Here is a 12,225-nt window from a genome sequence, read left to right as displayed (position 1 = left end):
CGCAGACGACACAATCTTGCTTGCTGAAAGCGAAGAGGACTTGGAGCACTTGCTGATGAAGATCAAAGACCACAGCCTTCAGTATGGATTACACCTCAACATACAGAAAACAAAAATCCTCACAACTGGACCAATAAGCAACATCATGATAAATGGAGAAAAGATTGAAGTTGTCAAGGGTTTCATTTTGCTTGGATCCACAGTCAACATCTATGGAAGCAGCAGTCAAGAAATCAAAAGATGCAGTGTGTTGGGCAAATCTGCTGGGAAAGATCTTTTTAAAGTATTAAAAAGCGAAGATGTCACCTTGAAGCCTAAGGTGCGCCTGACCCAAGCCATGGTATTTTTAATTGCATCAGATGCATGTGAAAGCTGGACAATGAATAAGGAAGACTGAAGACGAACTGATGGCTTTGAATTGCCGTTTTGATGAAAAATATTGAATATACTATGGACTGCCAAAAGAACAAACAAATCTGTCTTGGAAGAAGTACAACTAGAATGCTCCTTAGAAGCAAGGATAGCAAGACTATGTCTTACATACTTTGGACATGTTGTCAGGAGGGATCAGTCCCTGGAGAAGGACATCATGCTTGGTAAAGTACAATGTCAGTGAAAACGAGGAAGACCCTCAATGAGATGGACTGACACAGTGGCTCCAACAATGGGCTCAAGCATAACAACGATTGTGAGCATGGCACAGGACCAGGCAGTCTTCTGTTCTGTGGTACATAGGGTTGCTGTGAGTTGGAACCGACTCAATGGCCCCTGCAACAACAACAAAGGCAGACTGCAGTGAAACTGCATAATACTACAGACAGCGATGATCTTAAAAGCAGCCAGAAAGAAAAGACAAGTCAGGTACAATAATTGGACAGCAACAATGAAAGTTGAAAGACAACGTAGCAAAACATTAAAAGTGTGAAAGAAAATAACTGTAACCTAGAATTAGCTATTCAGCTAAACTATCATTCAGGAATGAGAGCAAAATAACACATTTTCACATAACTGAAAGCATTTACTTCTAGCACACTCTTGCTTAAAGAACTTTTAAAGGTTGTACTTCAGGAAGAATACTAAACCCAGAAGGAAGGAGAAAGAGGAAAGAAAAAAAATCATGAACACAGACACTGGTGAGCACCTCGGTAAGTTTAAACAAGTGTTGTTGTTGCTAGTTGCCATGGAGTCATCTTCAACTCCTAGCAATCTCATGTACAACAGAACAAAACATTGCTCAGTCCTGCGCCACCTTCATGATCATTGGCATGTTTGGGTCCAATGTTGTAGCTATTGTGTCAATCCATCTCATTGAGGGTTTCTTTCATTTTCACTGACCTTCTACCAAACATAATGTCCTCTTCTAGTAATTGGTCTTTCCTGATGATATGTCCAAAGTAAGCGAGCTGAAGTTTCACCATCCTCGTTTCTAAGGAACATTCTGGTTGTATTCTTTCCAGGACTGATTTGTTTGTTCTTCTAGCAGTCCGTGGTATATTCAATATTCTTCGCCAACACCACAATTCAAATGCACCAATTCTTCTTCCGTCTTCTTTTATCATTGTCCGGCTTTCACATCCACATGGAGTGATTGAAAAAGATAATGGCTTGGGTCAGGTGCACTGTAGTCATCAAAGTGACGTCTTTGCTTTTTAAAACTTTTAAAAACTTTTGCAACTGATTTGCACAATGCAATGAATGCACCATTTGATGTCGTGACTGCTGTTTCCACGGACACTCATTGTTGGTCCAAGCAGAACGAAATCATCAACAACTTCAGTTTTTTCTCCAGTTAGCATGGTATTGTTTATTGGTCCAGTTGTAAGGATTTTATTTTCTTCATGTTCAGGCATAATCCATACTGAAGGCTGTGGTCTTTGACATTCATTAGTAAGTGCTTCAAGTCATCTTCATTTTCAGCAAGCAAGGTTATATTACCTGTATATTACAGGTTGTTAAATCAGTCTTCCTCTAATCCTGATGCCAAGTTCTTCTGCATATACTCTGGCTCCTTGGATTATTTGTTCAGCATACAGATTGAAAAAGTAAGGAGAAAGGATACAACTCTGACACACACCTTTTCAATTTTAAAGCATACAGTATCCCCTTGTGCTGTTCTAACGAATGCTTCTTGATCTAGGTACAGGTACCACATGACCACAATTAAGTGTTCTGGAATCCCCATTCTTCATAATGTTATCCATAACTTATTATGATCCACAGCTGAATGCCTACAAAAAGAAAAAGAAAAAAAGCAAAACACCGCAAACAATTTTTTTAAAGGCACTTAAAAAAACCCATACATTTGGAAATTAAAAAGTACTTTTAAATATCCTCATGATGGAAAAAGAAATCATAGTGAAAACTAGAAAATGTTTTCCCATAGTGGAGTGGACAGCATGATTTACATTTGGAGGAAGCTAGTTAATTCTTTCGGGGAAACTACAGGTGGCTAGTTCACCAAAAGGCAATTCACAGAATGGCCAGATGGGCCAAAGCCAAGTATGATGAAAGTAAAACCACCGAAAATCAATTTGCTGAGTGTCATGGTTTGAATTATGTCCCCCGAAAAATGTGTGTATCAATTTGGCTAGGCCATGATTCCTGGTACTGTGTGATTTTCCTGTATGTCGTATACCTGCCTCTATGATGTTACTGAGGAGAATGGGTGGCAGTTGTGTTAGTAAGGCACGACCTGATTTACAAGACTGGATTGTGTCCTGAGGCAATCTCTTGAGATATGAAAGACAGAAGTGAGCAGTGAGACAGGGGGACCTCATACCATCAAGAAAGCAGTGCCAGGAGCACAGCGTGTCCTTTGGAAAGGTGTCCCTGCACTGAGAAGCTCCTAATCCGGGGGAACACTGATAAGAAGGCCGACAGAGAGACAAAGCCTTCCCCTGGAGCTGACGCCCTGAATTTGGACTTTTAGCCTACTTTCACTGTAAGGAAATAAACTTCTCTTCGTTAAAACCATCCACTAGTCGTATTTCTGTTATAGCAGCACTAGATGACTAAGACACTGAGCAAGTCACTGAATTACCGAGAACTTAAAAAAAAAAAAAATTATTCCATCTCCACTCCTGCCTCAGTCCCTGTCCAAAACCACCAAATAAACACCGTAAACCTGACTCAGGGTAGTTCTTCACGACCACTTCACAGCACAGATACAGGAGGGTGCAGAAACATGGGCAGGAGTTTTAGGGGTGAGGATGAGTTTTCTCCATAATTTGGAGAAGCACCCACTCAGCAAATCGTTTTTTGACAAGCTGGTCATTCATTGAATTGGATGTTGGTGAACTGCTTTTAGGAGCAAGTGGCCCAGAGTCTACAAAGTGGCCCAAGCCTAGTCAGGAAGGGGGAAGCAGAGTCAGAGGAACCAAGCTGCTGTACATATTAAAATAACAGTGGGTCTTTCTTCCATGGAGATACTGGTTTTTGTTTTTTTCTTTTTCAGTTAAGGAATAGCAAAGTTTAGGGATCTTGGGATCAGGGGTAGGGTGTGGGCAGGCACAGGGCAAACGGACACTTAACCGGGACGGAGCAGACTTTAAGCAAGAGGACCGCACACCAGGCCCAAAGCACAGGCAAGGACTTACCAAGAGGCACTACGATAGGAATGATGATATCAGATGCTGAACTTTAAATTTCCCTTTCCCGGTCTTAAACCCTTGTGATATCCTCAAATGCTCCTTCAGTCGGCTATAGGCACACCTGTCTGGGTCAGCAGTGCCTTGGGGGTATGAAGGAGGGGGCTTTGCTTGCATGATGGAGTGGTCTCCCTCATGTCTTTCTTTGGCGGCCACTTCAACGGGTGTTAGTATGGTACCCTAGAGTTCTGGGGGTGACCAACAGCAAAGCGCAGGGAGGGCCCTGGCAAGCCACAGGAGGAGGACCTCGGGCGTGCGGTGCAGAGACACGGAGCAGGGTTCTGTCGGGGCAGGCGTCCACACTGAGGTTCAGAACTCGGAGCAGCGCTTACCCTGCCCGACCCCCGCCTCGTGCCCCTCCAGACTCTGTATTCATCCCCCCACCCCAGGCCCACCTTCTCTGAATGGTTCTAACGGGTTGTCCCCTGCAAACAGGGAAGCGAAGCTTGTCGTGCTCGGCCAGGGTCCTCTCCCCGAGGCTCACCCGCAAACCTGCAGACTCCGGCCATCCCCCCCCCCCGCCCCAGACCCCGCACCTGCGTGCAGGCGTACGGAGGCGCAGGGGACAGGGAAAGGGCAGACCTCGCCTCACTCACTCATCACACGTTTATTCGAGGCCCACGGCAGGCCAGGAGCTGCGGGGGCTACCACACGGGACAGAACAGACAGAAGTAGCAACACGCGGGCACATGCGGGTAGGTGCTATGGGGAGAAGGCGCCGGTGAGCCAGGGCGCCGAGAAGAAAGACTTGAGCGTCAGCTGAGAAAACCCCTGCCCCACAGACCCCCCATCCCCAGGAGGCCCCACCTCCGAGACCCCCGCCCCCCGACACCGCCCCCTCCGAGAAAGGACCAAACCCTCTCGGGTCCAAGCGTTCTCACTGGCACGTAGGGCGCTCAGAAGATGCTGAGACAAAAACGGATGAGTGAGTGCGTGAGGAAGGGAAGTGGCCGCACACCCGCAGGCTTGGGAGCCGGGCCCCGCGCGGATAAGAGTAGCTTCTGCGGGGCTCGGGGATTACGGACAGGGGCAAATTAGCTCTTCAGCGCCGAGGCGAAGCCACCGCCCCTCGAGCCGGCGTCGCGGTGCTCTCTGGGAGTTGTAGTTCTCCCCCCGCCAACCCTGGGCAGGTCCCACCGCCTCCCGTGCCGGCCCCGCCCCCGTCTCCGCCCTGTTGCCCGGGCTGGCGCTGCAGTGCCCCGTGGGAGTTGTAGGTTTTCGCCCCCAACGCCGACACCGCCCCATCTTGACCCCAGTTCCGCCCCATCCCGCGCCAGCGCCGCCGAAGCCCGCTGGGAGTTGTAGTCCTCCGCCCTCGCCCCCCCCCCTCGCGTTAGCGCCGCGGGGCCCTCTGGGAGGTGTAGTCCTCTGACTTCAACCCTGTCTGCCGTGTCGGCGCTGCTAGGCTCACTGAAGGGTTTTCCCCACCCTGAGCTCACCCTTTACTCTGACCCTTTTCTTTTCTTCCACCATTCTCCCTCTCCCTTCTTCTTTCTCTGGACCCGCCCACCTGCTCTCTCGTGCAGGCGTCGCGGAACCCTCTGGGAGGCGTAGTCCTCCCCCCTCCTCGCCCCCCCCGTCTTGCCGCGGTGCTCTCTGGGAGCTGTAGTTCCCAGCTGGGCAGGGGGCGCGGCGCGGGGCGGGCCCACCACTCCTGGGGATGCGAGGCACCAGGGCGGGAAGCGGGAGACGGCGCCTGGGGCTGTCGTGCCGGAAGCTGCGTCCACCGAGGAGTTGGCGGGAGGCCAAATCTGGGCATGGCGCGCCAGGTAAGGTGGGGCCGGCAATCCCGGTCAGGCGGACAGACAGACGTCGGCTCTGCGGAGCGCAGCTCGTGGCCAGGAGACCCAGGCCCTCGGAAGGCCCTCCCCTGCCCCCCCCCGCCCCCCAACGCAGACACCAAGCCTCTCGGCCCTCTGGGCCCCTTCCTGGACTTAGGCTTCTTCTTCCCCCATCACAAGTTCCCGGGCGGGGGTCGGGGAGCAGCAGCGAAGGGGTGACCGTGTTTTCGTCTCCGGGGACTCGGGGCAGCAGGGTGGCCCCAGGGGCTGTAGAGGGGCCCGGGGGCAGCAGGGGGGACCCCAGGAGCTATAGAGGGGAGCAGGGGCAGTAGAGGGGAGCAGGGGCAGCAGTAGGCACCCGAAGGCAGCAAGGGGGGCCTGGAGGACAGGGTCTGATAGACTGGGAGGGACCGGGAAAGGTGGGGGGCCTCTGGGTCCTGAAGCGCGGTTTTCATGCCGGGGTTAGAGACACAGTAGAGGGTATTTGGAGGGTCAACGTTAGCAGCAGTGAGTTAAACAGTCCTGGATCTGCCCCGATCAGTGTTGGGGAGGGGGTCTCAATAGCCTCAAAGGGGACATGAGGATTGGGAAAGGGGGGTCCAGACCTCCAGCCAATGGCGTTCTCCTCGCTCTCTCGCAGACTTTTCCTTCTTCCCACATTCCTGGGCAGAGGGAAACCACTGGAACGCCAGCCCTGGCCACAGTCGGCCCGTGGGCATTTTATAAGAGCTGTGTCCCAGAATAGTCATCGGGGTCCTGGAGGTCGTCTTTCAGTATGCTTGAGGGAACTGGATACGTTTAGCTCAGAGATGAAGGCCCAAGACCAGGGGGTGTGGAGGAGCCCGTCCTGTGTGGTGAGGGCAGCTGCCCCGGAATGAGGGTCTGTGGACAGGTCTGGCTGCAGTCACACTCACTGAGGCTCGCTGTGTCCCCGTGTTTGTGCTGACATTACCTCTGTAGTCCTCGTAATGCCCTTAAGAGATAGGTGGTCAGAGGCCCCAGGGGGTTCAGTAGCTTGGCCAGGGCACCCGAATCCAAGCCTTCATCCTGAGCTCTCCCCAGCCTGAGCGCCAAGAACCTCCTAACCGCAGACCAGGCCAGCGGAGGACCAGTGGCTGGGGTGGCGGGGCGCCCTGGACACAAGGTATTCAACTAGAAATTGAGGAATCTCCCCGAGGTGGAACAGGGCTTCCTGCTGGGTGGAGCAGCACTAACGGTCTGCTGCGGTGGCTCCTGTGGGTTCTGGTTCTGTGGCCTAGGAAGCTCAGGGCCAGCCCTGTCAGGGTGCCATGTGGTTCTCATTTCCAGAGCGCCTGCCTTGAGTTCAAAACCTAGAGTGTGGCAGAATCACCGGGAAGTCTGAAAATACAGACTCCTGGCCTCGGATCTCCTGGGAGCACACTAACCTTGATATTGTTTTAGTAGATCTCCAGTGGGACAGGAAAGCAGCACTGAGCAGCTTTTCAGCTGAGGATACAGAACATTTGTTGCCAGTTTACTGAACAAGGAGTCCTGGTGGTACAGTGGTTAAGAGCTCGGCTGCTAACCAAAAGGTCAACAGTTCAAATCCACCAGCCACTCCTTGGAAACCCTACGGGGCAGTATCACTCTGTGCTGTAGGGTCACTCTGAGTCAGAGTCAACTTGATGGCAGAGTCTGGTTTTGGTTTTCTACTGAACAAAGAGCTGCCTGCTGGTGACCCCCCATTAAAACTAGCTCTTCGTGGAGACCAAAGCTTGGCTGTGCTGGGTTCCTGCTCCCCACCCCCTGCCTCAGGCCGGGAGTATCCTGCGTAGAGGTGGTTGAGGGGGCATTCTGTGTACTCAGAACCTCCCTCCATCACCATCTTTAAAAGGCTGTTAGACTTTCAGTTTTCATTAAAGGGTTACTGGGAATGGTAATGTTTGTTGCAAATACTCCTGTGATCCATCGCTACAGACCTGACTTGGGAAAAATAATCTTCAAAAGCAGAGGTTTAGTGGCTCACTTGTAGTCACGGCCACATGCAGTGGGAGGGCACCAAGCCTCAGTCTGAGGCCTGAGTCCCAGACGTGGCTCCGAGGTGGAGATGAGAGGAACAACAGAAATGCTGCTTGCTTGATTCCTGATGATGTCTCATACTCGCTATGAAGCATGGATTTTTTTTTTTTTTTGTCATCTTAAACCAGTATCATTTGTAAACTTTTTTTCTTTCAAATGTGATCGAATTTGTTCTATTTATGTATTTTTAACTATTTTTGTCTGTACTCTAAATGAAGGTTTACAGAACACATAGTTTCTCATTGAACAGTTAGTATACATATTGTTTTATGACAGTGGTTGACAACCCCAAGACACATCCACAGTGTCCTTTCTCAACCTTGGGTTCCCTATTACCAGCTTTCCTGTCCCCTCCTGCCTTCTAGTCCTTGTCCCTGGACTGTTGTGCCCCATTAATCTCGTTTTGTTTTATGGGACTGTCTAATCTTTGGCTGAATGGTGAACCTCGGGAGTGACTTCATTACTGAGCTGAAAGGGTGTCCGGGGGCCATACCCTCGGGGTTTCTGCAGTTTTTGTCAGGCCAGTAAGTCTGGTCTTTTTTTGTGAGTTAGAATTTTGTTCTGCATTTTTCTCCAGCTCCGTCCAGGACCCTCTGTTGTGATCCCGGTCAGAGCAGTCAGTGGTGGTAGCTGGACACCATCTAGTTGTACTGGACTCAGTCTGGTGGAGGCCGTGGTAGTTGTGGTCCATTAGTCCTTTGGACTAATCTGTCCCTTGTATCTTGTTTTCTTCATTTTCTCTTGCTCCGAAAGGGGTGAGACCAGTGGAGTATCTTAGATGGCTGTTCACAGGCTTTTAAGACCCCAGACGCTACTCACCAAGGTAGAATGTAGAGCGTTTTCTTTATAAACTGTGTTATGCCAATTGAGGTAGATGTTCCCCGAGACCATGGTCTCCACAGCCCTCTGCCCAGCAATTCGGTCCCTCAGGGAGTTTGGGTGTGTCTGTGGAGCGTCCATGACCTTGCGTTGTACAAGTTGTAAACTTATTTTTTAATCCACGGTGCTAGGGCCCCAGGTCTTTGTACATTCAAAGGGGACTTTTGTTGTTAATGCTGATGAGTCTCTGTCCTGGTGAATCTAGGGCTGGCTGGGGTCCCAGGCTGCAGGGGGCACAGGGCTGTCTCTCCTGCAGACCTCTGCCGCCCCCTATCTCCTCCTCCCACCCTGGGCTCTCCCAGCAGGTCCCCAGGTAGAGGGGATGGAGCCAGCCAACCCTGAGCTGTGCCTGCAGGTGCGCATAACCTTCAAGGACGTGGCTGTGCGGTTCTCGCGGGATGAGTGGCGGCTCCTGGAGGAGGGGCAGAGGGTCTTCTACCAAGACGTAATGCGGGAGAACTACGCAGCGTTGGCCTCATTGGGTGAGGCCCAGGGTGCTGGGGAGGGTGACCTGTCACAGTCCACACACACAGCATGGCCTGAGCCACAGGAAGTGGCAAGGAGACTGCGTTCCAGGACCTGAGGGCCTTGAGGCTGAGCAGGCAGCTGCACTATCCTCTAGGTCGTGGGGGTCACGAGTGCATTTGGTGGGGGTGAAGCATGCTCAGGGTTGACAAACCCACAAAATTCTCAGCAGGAAGACCTTGGGGGTCTGACAGCATGCTGGTCTGAGTTTGGGTCATCACACGTGCACCTGCATGTAACGTGCATTGCACATGGAACGCAGCTGCCACCTACAACACGTGTGCCATGTGTGCCACGTATGCCACCTGGAGCACGTGTTACGGGTACTATACGCTTCACACAGGATGTGTATGTCGTGTGCAACGTGTATTGTCTGTAATGTGTTGTGTGACATGTGCAACACATGTAGCACAAGTGTCGTGTATTATCTGTGACTTGTACACTGTATGTAACACGTGCCACACGTAACACCTGCAATATGTTATGTGTAACACGTGTAGCACAGAATGTGTGCCCCCTGTAACCCACGTCTCACGTGGTGTGTGTGTACTGTGTGTAATGCAGACACACGTCGTATGCACCCTATGTCGTGACGTGCATGTCACATATGTCACATGTAGTGTATGTACCTCATGTCCCATGAGCACCGTGGCACCTACATGGCTCTAGTGGGAGGGAGGTGGGGACCAGCTTCCACTCCCAGGGTTACTCTCCCCTCGTTCCTCATCCAGGGACTGCTGAGCTGCTCCCACTCTCTGCTTTCCTGTCACCCACGGAGCCCGAAGGAGCCATGGGGGGCAGGAGCCCTGCTGATGAGGAGCAGGAGCCCCATGGCCAGGGAGGCCCCTGGGGTAAGTCGTCTCGGCAGGCAGGGCCCCTTTGGGCATCACAGCTCCCTATGTGGTCCTCAGCCCTCTGGCTCCTCGGTGACACTGTGACCACCACCCTGCTTGACCCCGCCTTCCCACCTCGCCTTGGCACACCCCCTTCTCACCGCATACCCTGTCCCCGCTGGGAGCCCATTAGAGTACCGTCTGCTTCACTGAGAAGTGCTGGAGGAACCCAGGGTCGCTTGGAAAGCACCCCCAGCCTCAGGTCCACCTGCCACCAGCCCACAGCTCACCTCCTGGCTGCCTGTGCAGAGCAGCCCCCCACACAGTGCCCCACCCCCAGGCCCTCACCAAGGCCTGCAGTAGGGGGTGTGATGGTGGACGTGGGCCCTGCGGCCGGGGGTTGGGGACGTGGTGGTGGACATGGGGCCCGGGGTGGGGGCATGGAGGAGGCAGCCCCCCGTGCCTGATCCTGGCTGAGCCCCGGGTGAACCCCACCTCGGGAGAGCGGCCCCTCCCTGGCTGCTCCCCCGTCGGGGGCCTTGGTGAGAGGCTGGACAGGTGTTGGGCATGACGGTGAGCCTGCCGCTCTGCAGGAGGCCTGCCGACGTGCCGCCTGCCCCTGTCCGCCCTGGTGCAGCTGGTGAAGGAGATCCCGGAGTTCCTCTTCCGGGAGGTCCCGGGCACTGAGAGCCCCAAGAGTGGCAGGGCCAGCGTGGATGATGCACGGGCCAGCCCAGCAGGTAAGTCAGTCAGCCCCATGACTTCTGCTCTGAAGACCATGCTTTCTTGATATTAAGAAGAGGAAATAAAATCGGAATAGAGTTTTACTTTTTTCACATTATTTGTCAGTATGGAGGCCTGAGGGTTGGTCTGCTGCTCATGCCTTCTGGCTGCGCATCTGGTCTTTGAAGCTTCTTTGATGCTGTCAGCATCTCCACAAACCTGACTTGCTGAGCTAAACTCCAAGCTGAGCTGGGGGAAGGGCCCCAGGTGGCGCCTGGGACAAGCCCTTGGGAGCTGGCCCTGCACATGCCCACAGTAGGGGACATCAGGAGCTGGAAGGGCCTGTTCCATGTTGGGGGCCAGACTCAGGGGTCAACTTCCTGGGGTCACTTATCTTTCCCTGCAGCAGAACCTGCCGGCGGACTGGGGTCTCCGGGGAAGGAAAGCCCAGAGGTCTTGGGCAGCAAGCCCTGCGTGGCCTTGTGTGGCCCTGACAGGGGGAAGAGCCATTGGAGCCAGGAGAGAGGGTCCCTGGGGCCAGGTGAGCACACTCTGGAGTGGGCGCGGGAGAGAATGCCCTGAACCCACGCCCCACTAGGACTGCTCAGCTGAGTCGGGAAAGGGGTGTGAGGAGGACGTGAGCTGTCTCCCAGAGCCCCCGTCTGTGCTCTCACCAGTCCCCAGGGCGGAGTCCACAGTGAAGGGTGACCATAGGGAATTCTCCAGAAGCTCTGGAGGGTCTGTACCATGTAGAACCTATTCCCAGTCATAGTGTACTTAGTGTGGACCGACAACCACGCGAAACACACACACAGGCGAACAGAAACCCGCGCGTGGAAACGTGGAGTCACTCGTGGGTCGGAGGGAACCACAGGGCATTAAAAATGCTTAGAATGAAGGAAACGCCATCTCGGGGGGTAGCAGCAGCAGCTCACGAAGGGAAAGCCGCGTTCCGTTCACGGCACTGAGAATCAGGGAAAGGCGTCTCCTTATTGTTTAAACTACGCATCCCCACCTAAGCTGATGAGGTACCTCACCAAAGTCGATAAAGGTCAGTTTTTTAAGGGGGTGGCCCAGTTATGAGAGTACAAGGATTACTGCTTCAGCTCTCCCTGCGCAGAGCTCACCCCACACAACACCAGACAGCTCTGAGATTGCACAGTGTGGCTCAGCGGGCTGTGTCCAGCAGAGCCATGCGTGTTTGCACGCCTACACTTGTGTTGTGAACAGGAAAGCTTTAGTGTGGGTACTTTCAGTTCCTGCACATGGGGCTTTGCTGCTGTTTTGCTACACGTTAAAATAAGGCCTAGGCGCCAGGATCTCAGATCGAATTCCTAGGGACGTGTGGGGAAAGAAAAGCCCCAACGAGAGGCGTTCTTAGCCGGTATCGCTGGGGCTTGGATGTGCTGAGTCAGAACCACCCACCCCCAAGCCATCCCCGTGCCCCCCAGGACTGTGCTGAGCTGTCCCCAGCCATCCCTGTGGCCCTAGGACTGTGCTGACCTCGCCCCACATGCCTTACAGAACTGCACTGACCTCAACTCACATGCCCTACAGGACTGAGCTGACCTCACCCCACACGCCCCAGGACTGCACTGACCTCCCCCCACATGCCCTACAGGACTGCGCTGACCTCCCCCACACACCCCAGGACTATACTGACCTCCCCCCACATGCCCTACAGGACTGCGCTGACCTCCCCCCATGTACCCCAGGACTGCACTGACCTCCCCCCACACGCCCTACAGGACTGCACTGACCTCCCCCCACACACCTCAGGACTGCACTGACCTCCCC

At 53.4% G+C, this 12,225-nt stretch overlaps 1 protein-coding gene across 1 annotated transcript in view; it reads left to right on the top strand.

The window, feature by feature from the left end:
- Positions 1–8,701: 8,701 nt before the first annotated feature.
- The window catches only part of KRBA1 (KRAB-A domain containing 1), a 12,453-nt gene continuing 8,929 nt past the window's right edge, over positions 8,702–12,225 (top strand). The window contains 4 exon segments of the mRNA XM_012557306.2: positions 8,702–8,829; positions 9,604–9,723; positions 10,299–10,445; positions 10,835–10,969. Of these exon segments, the coding sequence (XP_012412760.2) occupies positions 8,796–8,829; positions 9,604–9,723; positions 10,299–10,445; positions 10,835–10,969 (436 nt within the window). The 5' untranslated portion in view covers positions 8,702–8,795.

The sequence above is a fragment of the Trichechus manatus genome, unplaced genomic scaffold (assembly GCF_000243295.1).
Source record: "Trichechus manatus latirostris isolate Lorelei unplaced genomic scaffold, TriManLat1.0 scaffold00093, whole genome shotgun sequence".
Taxonomy (NCBI): Eukaryota; Metazoa; Chordata; class Mammalia; order Sirenia; family Trichechidae; genus Trichechus; species Trichechus manatus.
This window is presented reverse-complemented; position numbering and strand designations above follow the sequence as displayed.